General features: G+C 34.0%; 1 protein-coding gene across 1 annotated transcript in view; it reads right to left on the bottom strand.

Moving 5' to 3' along the window:
• LOC149562982 (Tetratricopeptide repeat (TPR)-like superfamily protein) overlaps positions 1-15,316 on the bottom strand; it is a 231,449-nt gene that overhangs the window by 110,052 nt on the left and 106,081 nt on the right. The window contains exon 12 of the mRNA XM_089826419.1: positions 1,753-1,839. Coding sequence (XP_089682545.1) covers positions 1,753-1,839 — 87 coding nt within the window. The remainder of the gene's footprint in view (positions 1-1,752; positions 1,840-15,316) is intronic.

Raw genomic sequence — 15,316 nt, 5'->3', positions numbered from 1 at the left:
TTTCTGCCTTCAATTAAACAGTTCCTTGTCCTCCAATCAGGTGATGTGTTTTGTCTTTGTATTTATGCCGTCATGGATTCTTCTAAGATCGCACACAAACAATCATCAAACCTGTATGCAAACTTGTTTCCTTTCTTCTCTTCACACGCGCTATCTCCATTATTTTCCAGTGTATTAACAGTGTCTGCAGATTTGGATCGTAATCTTTTTATAGTCTTCAAATATCTTTCTAATTGTGACGGTATAGCAATTTAGCCTTCGACTTGGTCATATATGGGTGCTAATACTTCATCACTCCATGGTATTTATTGAATTATTTAATATAGTCTTCAACTCATGTTCTGTGTTGTTTAGATGGCTCTGTGTTGTTAATAAAGTGGTACTCACTATGGGAACTCAAGATTAGTATTAAGTTAGCTTCATTGTACGTAGTCTTCATGGTCAAATGTGCGTGCAACTAAACCTTCATATGACATGGACAAATCTGGATGATACATCAGTGCCTATGTGTATGTCTTCCCTATTTGATATCACCTTCCAATTCTGTCTTGGCAGCGTGTATATTCATTCAAATCAAATCACTCATCTTCTGAACCTGCCATCTTCAAATCATGCACCTACAATAATATTTTTTACTTCAAAACCATATCAACTTCATCGCTGCTATTAGAGATTATCGATTTTGATTCTTTTTGTCAATTACAGCTTTGTTATCTTTATATATGTAAACTCATAGTATTACTTTTTCTTTGGCATCTTTACATTTATGTACAACATAATGATTTCTACTGATTAAGCTTGCACCGATCAGATTATCATGCCATGGGCAACAATGATCTCACTTCTTCACTTTGACATCAATGACAACTTCTATCATATATATATTCTTTTTGTCAATTCCAGCTTTGTTATCTTTATATATGTAAACTCATAGTATAACTTTTTCTTTGGCATCTTTGTATTTATGTATGACATAATGATTTCTACTGATTAAGCTTGCACTAATTATGTCTACTGATTAAGCTTGCACTGATCAGATTACCATGCTATGGGCAACAATGATCTCACTTCTTCACTTTGACATAAATGACAACTTCTATCACACACACACACACACAGTTATATATTGTTGTTAATATATTGCTTAATGGTTATTAACTTGTTAATTACCATAGAGACATGTGTCCTCTACTCATTATTTATATCATTAAAATCTACACTTGGAACACACAAAAATAATGGCAGTGTTATTACATTTACAGTGATCCTATACCCTTTAATAATCTAGTCGTTGTTGTTAAGTTGTCTTGTCTCTGCTGGTCTTTCGGGTATTCTGGGTTTTGGGTTTCTGCTGGTTTTCTGGCAGCACTTTGTTTTGGGTTCTTCTTTGACTATCCATATGTATTGGAGTTGCAAAGGGTTTTGGCTCCCTTCAAAACTTGTTTTTTCCTTTAATCGAAAACAGCTCAATTTGATCATTAATGTCACAACATATTTCACATTGATGCATCTTGGAAAAACAACACCAATCTCACCAAGATATCCCCTGATATCAAGATTCTTAATGACACTGTTCATCATTTTGTAATGCTATAGAAGAAATAAAGAAAGTTAAAAAATATCTATGAAATTTTCACATAAAATTGCTATTTATGTAGAGCATAATCTTCAACTTTCTAAGAATTATATTGTCAAATAGAAACTGTTTCAGTCTTCAGATACTAATTCAATTTAAAGTACTGAGAATTGAACCTGATAGGCAGAAAAAGCAGTTTCCATAGAATACTCAGCCTCTTTTCTAGATTGGTCCAGCATAAATAGTGAAAAACCAATCATCTCCTGCACGAGTAATCAAAAATCATCATATTATGATCTACAATAATCTTATCATCATACTTATTTACTAATTGCTTTAAGAATTTCAGTAGAGGTGACTGATATTCAGATTTATCTTCATTATCAATTGTAAATGATATTAAGATTGTAACTCACTTGCACGCAAATGGTAGAATTTATTGGAAACTATGAAACCAAAATTGAAAAATAAGCAGGAAGAGAAAATTGCAATTCAATTAACTCTGAACAACGTATTGCCAGTCAATACAGAATCAAATGAGCATTTAATATTAAAGTCTCACTCCTTTGTTCGAAGCAAGACATTAAAACATGGTATAGCAAGAAGCACACACAAATCACACCCTAATGCATCATAATATCACGGCCTTAGCAAATAATACAGATACATACCCACTCAACAATACTCATTAAATCCCAAAGGAAGTAATCAAAATACAATCAATTCTAACTATGCCTTCTTGGACCTGCATAGATGTGGAAAAATGCAAAAAGAGATATGTAAAAGTCATAATCAAACTGTAAAATTTCTGCAAATTCTGTTGTCAATCAGACTGAGATAATACCTTGTATGCTTTTCATTTTGCTGAAGATGATCTTCTACAATTGAGACTTGTATGAAGGATTACCAAAAGTATTAAATGCTATTCTGAAAATTGTTTTATCTCTGCAATAATTCATAGAAGGCAGAATTGCTAAAGGAGCAGACTGTATGTTATTTGTGTGTCCTTTATCTACAACCATACCCTATATAAATAAGGCAACCAAAGGGCATGTCCCTTGAAGGGACATGACCCTATCTAGGTCGGCCCTACATTGTTTTCTCATTATTGACGTCAAAGAGTACTAGCTTTTATTTGTTTATTCAAACTAAGATTAGTTAAGTTCAAACTTAAATGCCATAATCGAAGGGAGACACCGATCATGCCTAAACAAGGAACAATTATATATAGGCATTCCATGCAAGAATAGATCTGTCAGATCTATGCAATCAGATCAGTATGGTAATCGAAGTTACAGATTTAACACTCCCTCTTAACTTGATAATCATACTGAGAGATAACATATCTAGCATCATCAATTACGATGAATAAGAATAGATTGATACTATCTGAATCTTCTTAGCATGTGGTATCATCGAACACATGATACTATGTCATATTACTATACCTGTGATATGACTTATTACTGATACTAGTGATAATAGTATTGCAAAGAATAAAATATATAGGATAAAATCCGGAGAATAATTAAATTCTTCATTTATCCAAGTTGTGACTCATAGGTATTGGCATTACTATATCACAACATGATCCTGAGTTAAGATCTACCAGAACACAGGATAAACTCTGGAGAATGATTAAATTCTTCCTTTATCCAAGTTGTGACTTATAGGCATAGAAATGTCTATATCACAATGTGATCTTACACTCATCCAAATCTTGGCAGTAGTTCTCTATTGTTCAACACATTACCTAAGAGATCGTCATCTCTCATAATGTCTTTTATACAAGTGTTCACTATCTCAGAGATCATCACCTCTTAAATAACGAATACAAATGGTGAAGACCATAACAGCGAATAGCCTAACAATAAAAATTATTTTAATAATAATTTAAAGAATACAAATGTATTAGAATTCAACCATACCAAGTCTTTTCCTAGAGTGATCTATCTTCACTTTAGAGAGAGGTTTGGTAAGAATATCTGTTGTTTGATCTGCAGTGCAAATGTATTCTAATTTTACAGTATTCCCATCTACCATATCTCTTACATAATGATAAAAACTTTCAATATACATGGGGACCTATCATGGAAAATTGGATTCACAAAAACCTTGATGGAACTCTGATTATCACAATGAATAATAGTAGGATTCATGGGTTGACCAAATAATCCCACAAGTAACTTTCTAAGCCAAATTGCTTGATTTTAAATATCCACTTAAAAGAAACAAAGGATTTTCCTTCAGGTTTTGGAACAATTTCCCAAACATCATTCTTAATTAATGGATTGGTATTTTTCCATCATAGCATCCTTCCAATTTGTATGTTTAATAGCATTTGAAACATCGATTGGTTCTGATTTAGATAAATCACTCATGTTTGCTGCACAACTAGAAAATCTTTTGGGTCTTTTGCTTTTTCTCAATGTTTTAGATGGTGCAGCGAAGTCTTGTGCTTCCTCTACTATCTTAATGGCCCAAAGTGGGTCTTTTCTTTGGATTTTGAGTTTTCTCAAGATTAAGATTTTGAATTTCATTTTCAGTTTCTTCAATGTTCTCCCTTTAAAACTCAGATTCAGTATTTTCTTCAGAACTAGGTAAGGGAGAGGGTTCTCCAGAACTTAGGGCTCTTTTGAATGCTAAATCTTCATCAAATATTACATACCTACTAAGTTCAATCTTTATCTGACCAAGTATGAAAATCCTATATGCTTTAGATGTTTCACTATACCCGACAAAAATACCTTTCCTCCTGGAGGGTTCTAACTTAGTTCTCTTTTCTTTTGAAACATGTATATATATTGGTCACCCAAAAATCCTAAGATGACTTATATTAGGTTTAACCTTAGTAAAGACTTCTTCAAGAGTTTTATCCCTAAGGTAGGAGTGAGGAATCCTGTTTTGAATATAGACAACAGTACAAGAGGCTTCTGCCCAAAGATAATATTCTAAATTTTGATTAAATATCATAGCTCTTGTTGCTTCTATAATTGTTCTATTCTTCCTTTCTACAATCCCGTTTTGTTGTGTGTTATAAGGGATGGTATACTCCCTCTTAATTCTTGTTTCTTTACAAAACTCTTTAAACAAATTTGAAGTATATTCCCCTCCATTATCAGTCCTAAGAGTTTTAATTTTGCGTCCTGAAAAGTTTTCAGTTTTCAGTTTTGAATTCTTTAAATCTCTTCAGGATTTCTTCTAATTCTTTACACTTTAAGAAGTAACTCCAAATTTTACAAGAGGCTCCTACCCAAAGATAATGTTCTAAATCTTGACCAAATATCATAGCTCTTGTTGCTTCTATAATTGTTCTATTCTTCCTTTCTACTACCCTATTTTGTTTTGGGTTATAAGGAATGATATACTCCCTCTTAATTCTTGTTTCTTTACAAAACTCTTTACAAGAGGCTTCTCCCAAAAGATAATATTCTAAATTTTGATCAAATATCATAGCTCTTGTTGCTTCTATAACTGTTCTATTCTTCCTTTCTACTACCTCGTTTTGTTGTGGGTTATAAGGAACAATACACTCCCTCTTAATTCTTGTTTCTTTACAAAACTCTTTAAAAAAATCTTAAGTATATTCCCTTGTATAACACAAGTAATATACCCTCAATATATTATAATTGTTATATAACAATATATATATATATATATATATATATATTACTCTTAATATAAGTTAATTATTCCATATTTAATATGTCATATATTATATATCTCATATATATAATATAATTTATCCGACAGAATTATAACATTAACACTCCCTCTTAATGAAGAAGGATAAAACGCATAGATATTACACCATAGGTAATATTTCAAAAATAATACATATAGGAAATCATTGATCAGAAGATTTCTACAATATGATATCATGTAAGTATTGGCCTATCAGAATATCAACATATGATATTCACCAATTACTATTTGATATCATATTTGGTAACATGAGCATTGGCCTATCAAAATATCAATCAAATGATATTCACCAAATACTCTAAGTAATGGCCTATCAGAACATCAACTAAATGATATCCACCAAGTACTCAATGTGGCAATGGCCTATCAGAATATCAAGGCAAGATATACACCAAGTACTGAAAATATATCTATACAAACAACTTGTAAATAATCAAATTAATGATATCAACTGCCTAGTTGTTGATTTATAAGATAAAGCCTTTACATGAAATAATTTCGCAAAAATGAGTCATGCTACAAGTTATTGTAAGGACGTCACTTTACAACAACTTCTAATACAAGTGATGATCATTTAGAAGTCATCACTTCTTCATGGTGTACACAAGGGATAGGCTCATACATGTATGACATCAAAAGTTCGCATGAAGTCTCCACGAATGCTGTCATGTAGTGTTGTCACAACATTCACCATAAAACATATCAGAGAATAAGGTTTCTCCCTCTTAGTTTGATATCAACTTTTCTGACCTCTTAGCACAAGGTTCTCTCTGATGATGTGTCAAACTTCCTCTGAATCTGTTATCATCCTTCTAAGCTCTTGGAAGCAAGTAATGTCATGCTTCCCTAGTTCAATGGGTATCCTGATAGCATAAAGCCTTCCAACCTACATACATGAGACTTTATCCCATGAATCATAGTCCTTTAGCTATTAAAGTTTCTGACTAGTGTTGAATCCATCAACAAGGTCTACTCCTTCTAAACCAATATCATCAAAAATTTGATTTGAGCATTTTTGTTTTCTACTCCTCTTTTTCCAAGGTTGCCTCTAATGAGCTGTCAAACTCTCTCTCATAATTTCAATCATCAAGGATATTTGCTTCAAGAAACTCACATTATCCAACCTAATCATCAGATGATTCGTGAATCCTAAATCATAGCTTCTTAGGAGCTACTATCATAAGAGTGACTATGCACAATATTTGGTAGCATGCCTAATGTACCAATCTTCTTTTCCTGCAAGAACATCCTCAAAGACAAAGGAAAAGATCAAGGCAAATAAATCTTTATAGTAATTATAGAAATACAAAATATGAGAGAGACTACAATGAGTAGACACATGTAATACGAATTTGTCAAACAATTTGAGTACGTCGTTTCTGCTCCCATATAAGGACGATTCAAATGGGAATAGAACATTGGTTATCATTCCCCCTTTCAATGTTAGATTCCCACTCTTATATTATTGAACATACTCAGAGACAAAAGAAAAGAACAAGAGCATAAGGAGATAAATAACACTTTTAATACATATAAGAGCCTAATTGCAAAATAAAAAATATTAGTCTTGAGAGAGAATACTTATCTCACTATTCTAAATTACATTGGAATAGTTCCAAGTGATTGCAAACCTTGTCTTTACTTGGATCCAAGGCATTTTGGATTGGTTTCCATTGCATAAATACCTCTTAACATTGTAAATTCTACCATTCCATGCTCATCTATATCAATTGTACACAATGGAGTACTTAATCTCAATACTCTCAACACAATATAGCTTTACAATTGTGGCATGAAGCTGGCTAGTATTTGAATATCATCATCTCTATAAATCATTGTCTTATCATATCAACTACTCATTGTTTTGAGTGTAGTCTTTCTCCTATGGCTGATAATACACGATAGCTGACTTTTGACGTTCCAGTCAATTGTCTTCATTTCTTGTTTACAACAACTTAAGAGATTCAGATAGAATTCCATTTGGATTATATGCTTTATCTCGTGATTAATTTAGGGCAAGGCTTGTAGAAGTGTACATCGTGTCCGTATATCCATTCTAGATTTGATAGGAATTCATTATTACAAATTTCACTTGCATTTTATCCCTTGTTGAATCCAAGTTTAAACTGTATTCTTTGTTATATGAATTTACAAGAAAGGGAATGGTTATTCCCGATAATGCATGCTCAATTTGTTAACATCTGATGGTGTGTAAAGATGGATATAATTTCTAATTCAGATTGATTTTTATCTCTTGATCATATATATTATATGATCTCCAATCTCATAGCCAAAATCTTCTATTGTATGTGTGCTAGTCTAAAAAAGGATATCATTAGAGATGAGTTTCTAATGTTCTATAATTAGCGCTGATTTGGACTTTGTTGGACCTTCATTCAAATCCATTGGTGTGAAACTGATAACTTGATAACTCACCCAATGAGATTATGTCTCGACTTTTCTCCTTAAATCATGTATACATATATATTTCCCATGATCAAAGAGATTTTAGTTGCAACCTGTTTCCAATAGACATACTTATAGTTTGATGGGAAAGGGGCTCTTCCCTCTCATTAGTCTAAATATATACTCCTTGTTTTCGTATCATTTGTTGACTGGATAATCAACCACTCTTGATTTTCCCTCAATTTATTATCATTTGCATATCAACGTGGTTTGTTATTCGTCACTTAGAGTTGGACGTCTTATGAGAGTAACATATTTCTTCCTATGCTTAATGGTTCTTCTTTGATGCTCAGTCGTATATCTTCCCTAATCTCCTTTCATTATTCCTTGCACATGAAGGGCTAAAACATTGGTGAATCATTTTTATGTTTCTAAGCTTCAAACTGTCAGACTGGCAAGCCATAACATTGATTTACCTCTACAACCCTACCACAAGCTGAATAGTTTCAGAATTTTAGGTATCACTATACCCACACCAGTTTATCCTGATTTCCATGAGGAGAAATATGCACTTTAAAGACAATCTTATAGGCAGAGGAAGAGACAATTTAATAGGCACTCGTTTTGAAAGGAATCACCACATTATTTTCTAAAGGAACTTCATGCAGCCGCATTTCGTGTGAGCATTATTCCAAGAACCCAAAGTATTTCATGGAAACATTATCTCCTAAAACCTTAGAAAATAATCCTATCTTTTACAATGACATAACCTCTCTATCTTTGCCAATCTTTGCGCAGTCTTCACTTGAGTCTTTTTTTTTGTTTTCCAGCTCATGGTTCTCAAGAACCATTTGAGACTCATTTGATGCTATATATTATCATCATTTATATCTTCTCAATATTCTATTCTTCTATATGAATGTTGTCACTAAATTCATTTGACTTTTCTCCACTTAGAATACTCGAAAGGATATGATTCCAATATTGTACGCTTTCAATTTGTGGTGGTTTGTACAGACCAGGCTCTATCTCCTCTGTTTGAAATGAATATAATTGCGGTTCTTTAACTATTCGGTGTTTCTTCTTTTATTAATGTTGGTTCATATTTGCCTTTGTTGTTTTTCCAACGTTTGAAGAAGTATATAAAAAAATGAATGATGTTGAGATAGTTTGACTGCCTAGATATTTCCTTTATAGTTGAGATCTGCTGAGTGTGAACGGATATTTTTCACACTAATGATCTATTCTTCCTTATTTGAATAGAATGATCTTTATTTTTTGACGTTTATTACACTCCTAAAATAATATTAATTTATTTGACTCTTTGCCACACCAATGCATTCACCAGCATGACTTAGTCGAAACGATGCAATCACCACAACTACGCCCGTGAGTATTCAATGGCAAGTTGTTGCAGGAACAATTGTCACATGAATGATGAGTGTCTTTGGCTAGATCACTTCATACAAGGAGCTTCTTCGTCCACACAAGGTGGCATAACCATACCAACTTTACGCACTTAGGGCATCTGCAGTATGCGATAGATGGGAGAAATCATATCTACAATAATGTCTTGATTTAATGTGGTTCGGAATATATCCATTGTGGTTTTAATCTCATATAGAAGATCAGACATTGTTTGTTCTATAATCTTTTATCCCAAGAGTTTGAATCTGCTCTGATACCATGTTAGTGAAATAGGATTTGAACTTGTAATAGCACTTGTGGAATTTTATGTGTTTTCCAAGTTACTATACAAATGAATATATATGTGAAATAAAGAGGCATGTCTCTTTAACATATTAACTTACATTAGTTATAGTTATAACACAAGTAATATACCCCCAATATATTATAATTGTTATATAACTATATATATATATATAAAATAAGATATATATATATATTACTCTTAATATAAGTTAATTATTCCATATATAATATTTGTCATATATTATATATCTCATATATATAATATAATTTATCTGACAAAATTATAACATTAACAAAATGTATATTATACCAGAATCCTCCAAGAGAAGGAACAAACATAGGTCCATATAAATCAAAGTTGATTAATTCCAAAACATTGTTAGTTTTTCTAGTGCTATCATGAAATGGACTTTTGGTGTTCTTACCCAGAGCGCATCATTTGCATATGCTTGAGTGATCTTTATTTAACTTAGGTAAACCAGTTACCATCTTCTCCATAGTTGATAAGGTTTTGAAATTTAGATGTATTAACTTTCTGTGCCATATTTCGTTTATATCAGCAGCTTCATGAATTAAGGCTTGAATAGGTTGACAAGGTTTTGTATTTAGTTCATACAAGTATCCCTTTCTTTGACCAATCAACTTTGCTTTCTTAATTGAAGAGTTCTTAGACCAGGTCATTACTTTATTGTCCATGAATGCAAAACTATGCTCATCATCTTCAAGTGTTGTAACCAAGATTAGATTCCTTTTTATTCCTGGTACATAGAGTACTCCTTTGAGATGTAGAGAACTCCTCGACTTCAATTTCAAGGTGCAATTCCCAACTCCTTTGACTGAATGAGCGGAATTATCACTGATGGTAACTTTGCCATCAACTTCTTCAGATATAGAGTCTAGTGCTTCTTTGTATCATGTAATGTGTCAAGATGATCTGCTATCAATTACCCATGCTTTGCTTGATACATCATTTGATAGTGTAAAATACAATACATGATTCTCAGGATCACAGTTATCTTTTTTCTTAGTAATGTTTGTACAGTTTACTTGTTGCTTTGTATTCTCAGGGCAATTAGATCTATAGTGTCCAAATTTTTCACATTTGAAGCATTTTATTTTGGATAGATCTTTCTTAGGTTTGTCATTTCTTTAATTACCCTTCTTCTTACCTTTATATGATTTTGTATTGAGAACATGAAGTTCTTCATCTTCAATTTTCGATCTTCCTCCTTTCTTAAGTTTCCTAGATTCTTCTTGCAGGAAATCTCCTTTAAGTCTATTAAAGTCTGGAAGATTGTCTCTAACACTTACTCCTTGTGAGAATGTTTCCCATGAATTTGGTAGCCCATCTATAGCCATAAGTGTTAATTCATTGTCTTCAGTTATGGTCCCTGTACTTGCAAGTTCGTCTCTTAGACTAGCCACCCTTATCGATTGTTCACTTGAAAAGTGAATAAGTATTGAAAAAAGAATTTAAATCCTCACTTCTCACTTTTGAATTAGAAAGTTTGAGAGTAAAACCCAAAATCCTCTTCATGAGGATTTACTGTTTTGTTCGTTGTGAGAACTAAGGGCATGGGATCGTCACGAGGTTGGTCTCGTTGGACCAGCTCGGGGAGACCTTGGATTGCCGCAATTTTCGACTACTTCTGCGGGATTTGTATTTTATGGTTCAGATTCCCATTTTGCCCCTTTTGGCTGTGAGGTAGGGCTCTTTCGTTTTATTGTTTCTACTCAGTTTCAGCTTCTATTTTCGGTAGCCATTTGTTAGGAGGCTAAGAACTAGTGTTCCCCTCCGTTTCTATTTGTTAGTTCTTCCTAGTTGGTCGGGTATGAAGATTTTCCCTATGTTTGGGATGGGGGTTTGGGGTTTCACGTCATTATGCTGGTCGTTTTTGCATACAGTGTACGAACCTAAATTTTATTGAATTTTTGAAGTTTTCTAATTTTTGGGATTTTTATCTCGTTTAGTGTGCCACCCTATTTTCTCAGGTTTTCTTAGCACGAGTTTGGTCGTGGACCTAGATCATCTGTTTGGATGTCAGTCGGACCTTTGTTGCAGTTTTATGTTGCATTGGGATGCATGTTGCATCCGTCCTCCCAAGTTTGTTTTAGGTTGAGTGATATTTGGTGTTGTGTTCTGATCCAGTCCTTGTGTTATGATCTGCGTGATAGTGGTGCACCACACACGAGTACATGTGTGTACATTTGTTGGGTGACTTGCGAGGCCCGATCTTCCGTGGTACTTCCAAGAGTTATGATTATTAGGGTTGGGTTGGGAATATGCATGCCTACGGGCACTCATCGTTGGATGGGCATGGGTAGGGTAGGGTAGCATATGGAGGGGGCTTCTATTTTGCAGCCTGGTGATTATTGTGCCCAGAGGGTTAGCGAAGGAAGTTTTAATTAAGTGATAACTAAATAACACACTGGGTGGTAATAAAACTTAAGATAATAATCTATGCTAGAGCCTTTCCATTGAGGGAGTTGAATTTGCAAGATCCGAGCTTGGGCTTTTGGATGCCAAGCAACTCTCCATGATATCAGCCCCTACTTAGTAGCCCATTGAGTGTCTTAGTGCCACCATTGCTGGATGTTTTCACTTGGTACTTCGTGTTCTGTTGTATGCTTTCTTGTGATTATGCTTTCATTGGAATGCTTGTATATCATGTTTAGATGATGTTAGTTATTGACACATTTCCTTATTATGATAATTAGCATGTGATAGATGATGTTATCTGTTTTGTAGGATTATCTTATGCTTTACTTCTAGCATGTTAGATTTGCTTATTCTTATGTTGTAGCAAGTTTTAGTAGTGACATCCTCATAAGATAGCACTGCCGATCTGGTTGGTAGTTTGGGATGTTACGTGTGAGTGATAGCTAGGACCCACAATGGTCTTATGATGCTATTACGGTTGGGAGGAACCGCGTACTTAGTTTGGTTATTCTGTTCATTGCAATATTATTACAGTTTTTTGCGATGTGGTTTTAGTACACTGCGATGTTTCCTTATGTACTTTCCCTTCACTATTTGTTAGATGGTTAGGTGCAGATTCTGTCTTATAGTGTTTGTGTTCAAGTGCCTATCCACAACTGTGGATCCAGTACTCCCCGGTGTGGAGGTTTTAAGTTCTTGTTTTATCCCATAATTCACCCTTATGAGTTTTTCTTGTATTCCTGGGCAACAATGTGTCAACATGGGGCAATGCTATAAGGTGTCGCACACCCAGAAGAGATCTATCGTGTGATCCCTGATTGTATCGCACGTCTCGTAGAGAAACATCGTGCGATACTCTTAAGTATCGCACCCCCTTTGAAGAAGTGTCGTAGGATACTTGTAAAGTATCGCACACCCTTTAGAGAAGTGTCACCCAAACCTTGAAAGTGTCGCCCCCCTTCTTGAGAAAGGTCATACGATACTAGAAAGTATCACATAGGGTTAATGTAAAGCATCACCTGGGTTTTGCAAAAACCTGTCCGGGCGGACAGCAGACACTTTTCAATTTAACGCGAACTTTTTGGGAAGTACTTTGGCTACCCTCTTAGGTGATCTTCAATCCCTTGGCATTGCATTTTGAATTCGGAATGTTTTGATTCGAATTCAGTTGTGCATCTTCCGTAGTCAGTCGTTTTGGTCAGTAGTGGCGTTTGGAGATTCGTTGGTGTCAAGATGTTTGCTTAGTCTTCTGTTGCAATCTTTGTGATCCTTGTATGTGGTATGTCGTGTGCATCCATACTTGTTAAAAAAAAAATATCTTGGCTTGTATTGAATCCTTGTTCCAAGGATCTCTCGGCAGGACATTACATTGTTCTTCTTTCATCTGCTCACTACTATTTTGCACAAGACTCAAAGTCATATTTATATCTTAAACATTATAAGATATGACTTTTCGGGTATAAGAAGTCATGTCCGTTTAGAAATAAATTACACCCTTTCTTTAATCATAATCGCACCAACTTATGTCAATTCTTGCAATTATCAAGTTCTTCTCAACATTATTATTCTAATCATATTCAGTGATTAGCGACTTAAGGAGATTTCAGTTCTTGATGTTATGCTAACTGACATGGTTACTCTTCTCCATATTTTGTCACTGCTAAGAATTAATCATTCTGATAACAATAGTCCCTGCTTAGTTATTGTATGTTGACTTGCTACTGTAAAAGAGGTTTCTCATATTTGATTCAATATTTTACAGAAGTCTCCATCCATTATTACTGCCTACACACGTGATCGCAGTCACTATTAAAATGTGCATATTGTTTTTATAACTTTTAGTCATCTTTGGGCAGGTTAGATGAAGCAACCATTTGTATACAAAAACTCAAGCATTGTCGTTGACGCTGGAGATGACTATAAAGGAGTGTGACTCAATTTGTGGTGCACTCCAAGTCTTCCGAGTCCAGCGAACCATTTTTTATTCTGCATGCTTTTTAATGTTGAGATGTGCATTCTCATGTTTGGTTGCTTAAGTATAAATATTCAGTTTGAACTAAAGTGGAGCTTGTAAATAAATTTGGGCATTACCAACAACAATGACCAGTGAGAACCTCATTGATATTGGGCAGAATTTTAAGCATATATGTTGTTTCTGTCGTAATCTATTTGGAGTGGGACTTATCTGAAGGATTGTGAGATCTCTTGAATCTTTTTAATTGGTGTTCCCGGTAAATGATACCATCTCTCACGACCCATCCATATGGCAATTTATGCTGAAGCATGAGCCACTGTCAAGAACTAAAGTTTTCTTATACAGAGTCAGGCTAGACTTGTATTGTGGCTTATGGTTGAGGCTTCTTTGATTAGAGCTGGCATTCAATAAGTTATTTGCAGAACAATCACTCTGAGTATTATATCCAATGGATGTCTTCCCTTCTGGGTTGGTATCAGATTATTGCACTGGACTGTTTTATATTCTTACTTCTGGATAATTACACAATAAGGGTGAGCATGCAATGGAACAGTCTATCAAAGCACAATATCAACCACGTTCCTTAGGAATTCTTATCCTCACAAAAGTTAACGATAGACCAGGTATATTCATTTGGGGTCTCATATCATTTTTCTTCAAATTTGAATCCAATAAAGTGTATGGATAACCATCACACCCGATAATGCTCGAGGGTAAACAGTTTCTTTGTTCATATGAGTTGATAACTCTAATCGTTGCATACCAGTTTTTCATTTCCACATAACAGAGTTTTGTATTTGTATACAATTTATGTCTCATTTAAAATCAATTTACTTGGATGATATCCTTCTCTTCTTGTATGTTACGTCAATTTAGCAGAAAACTAAACCATTAAAATTCCCAAAAGTTTGAATCTGCTCTGATACCATGTTAAGGTAGGATCAATGCAAATGTAATAGCCTTGCCTTTTTTATTTCTGTGTTCCAAAGGCAGCAATCTCTCTGGTATTTATATTATGGATGCGACAAGCAGAGACATGTCCATTATGGGGTGTGTCTATTCATTAACAGATATTGTTTCATTATTTATAATTAGTAATTATTAGACAATTATTAACAATATATATATATATATATATATATATATATATATACACACATTAATTCTCTAATGTTTACTAATCAGAATGATTGACCAGTAATCATAACAATGTATCTCATAGTTAATTAATCCAGCTGAAGCTACAAGATTAACAAATCTCAGTAATAAAACTGTTGATGGCAGGCTTGGGATGTACACAATTTCAAAAGACACTTGTATAAGTCTTGGCAAGCCAACCTTTTGGCCTCCAACTTTTCAACTACAAAGGGCAACTCAATGAATTAAGTTACTTGGAGTTTTAATAGAAGCAAAGGTAATTATTGGAAGTCAGTCATTTTGTTGAACTTTGTGATGATTTCATTAAGGAAAAAAGCATACAATACATTATTGGGACAAGGTG

This window comes from Cupressus sempervirens, chromosome 4 (assembly GCF_028749045.1).
Source record: "Cupressus sempervirens isolate cs-2001-9-10 chromosome 4, ASM2874904v1, whole genome shotgun sequence".
Classification (NCBI taxonomy): domain Eukaryota; kingdom Viridiplantae; phylum Streptophyta; class Pinopsida; order Cupressales; family Cupressaceae; genus Cupressus; species Cupressus sempervirens.
This window is presented reverse-complemented; position numbering and strand designations above follow the sequence as displayed.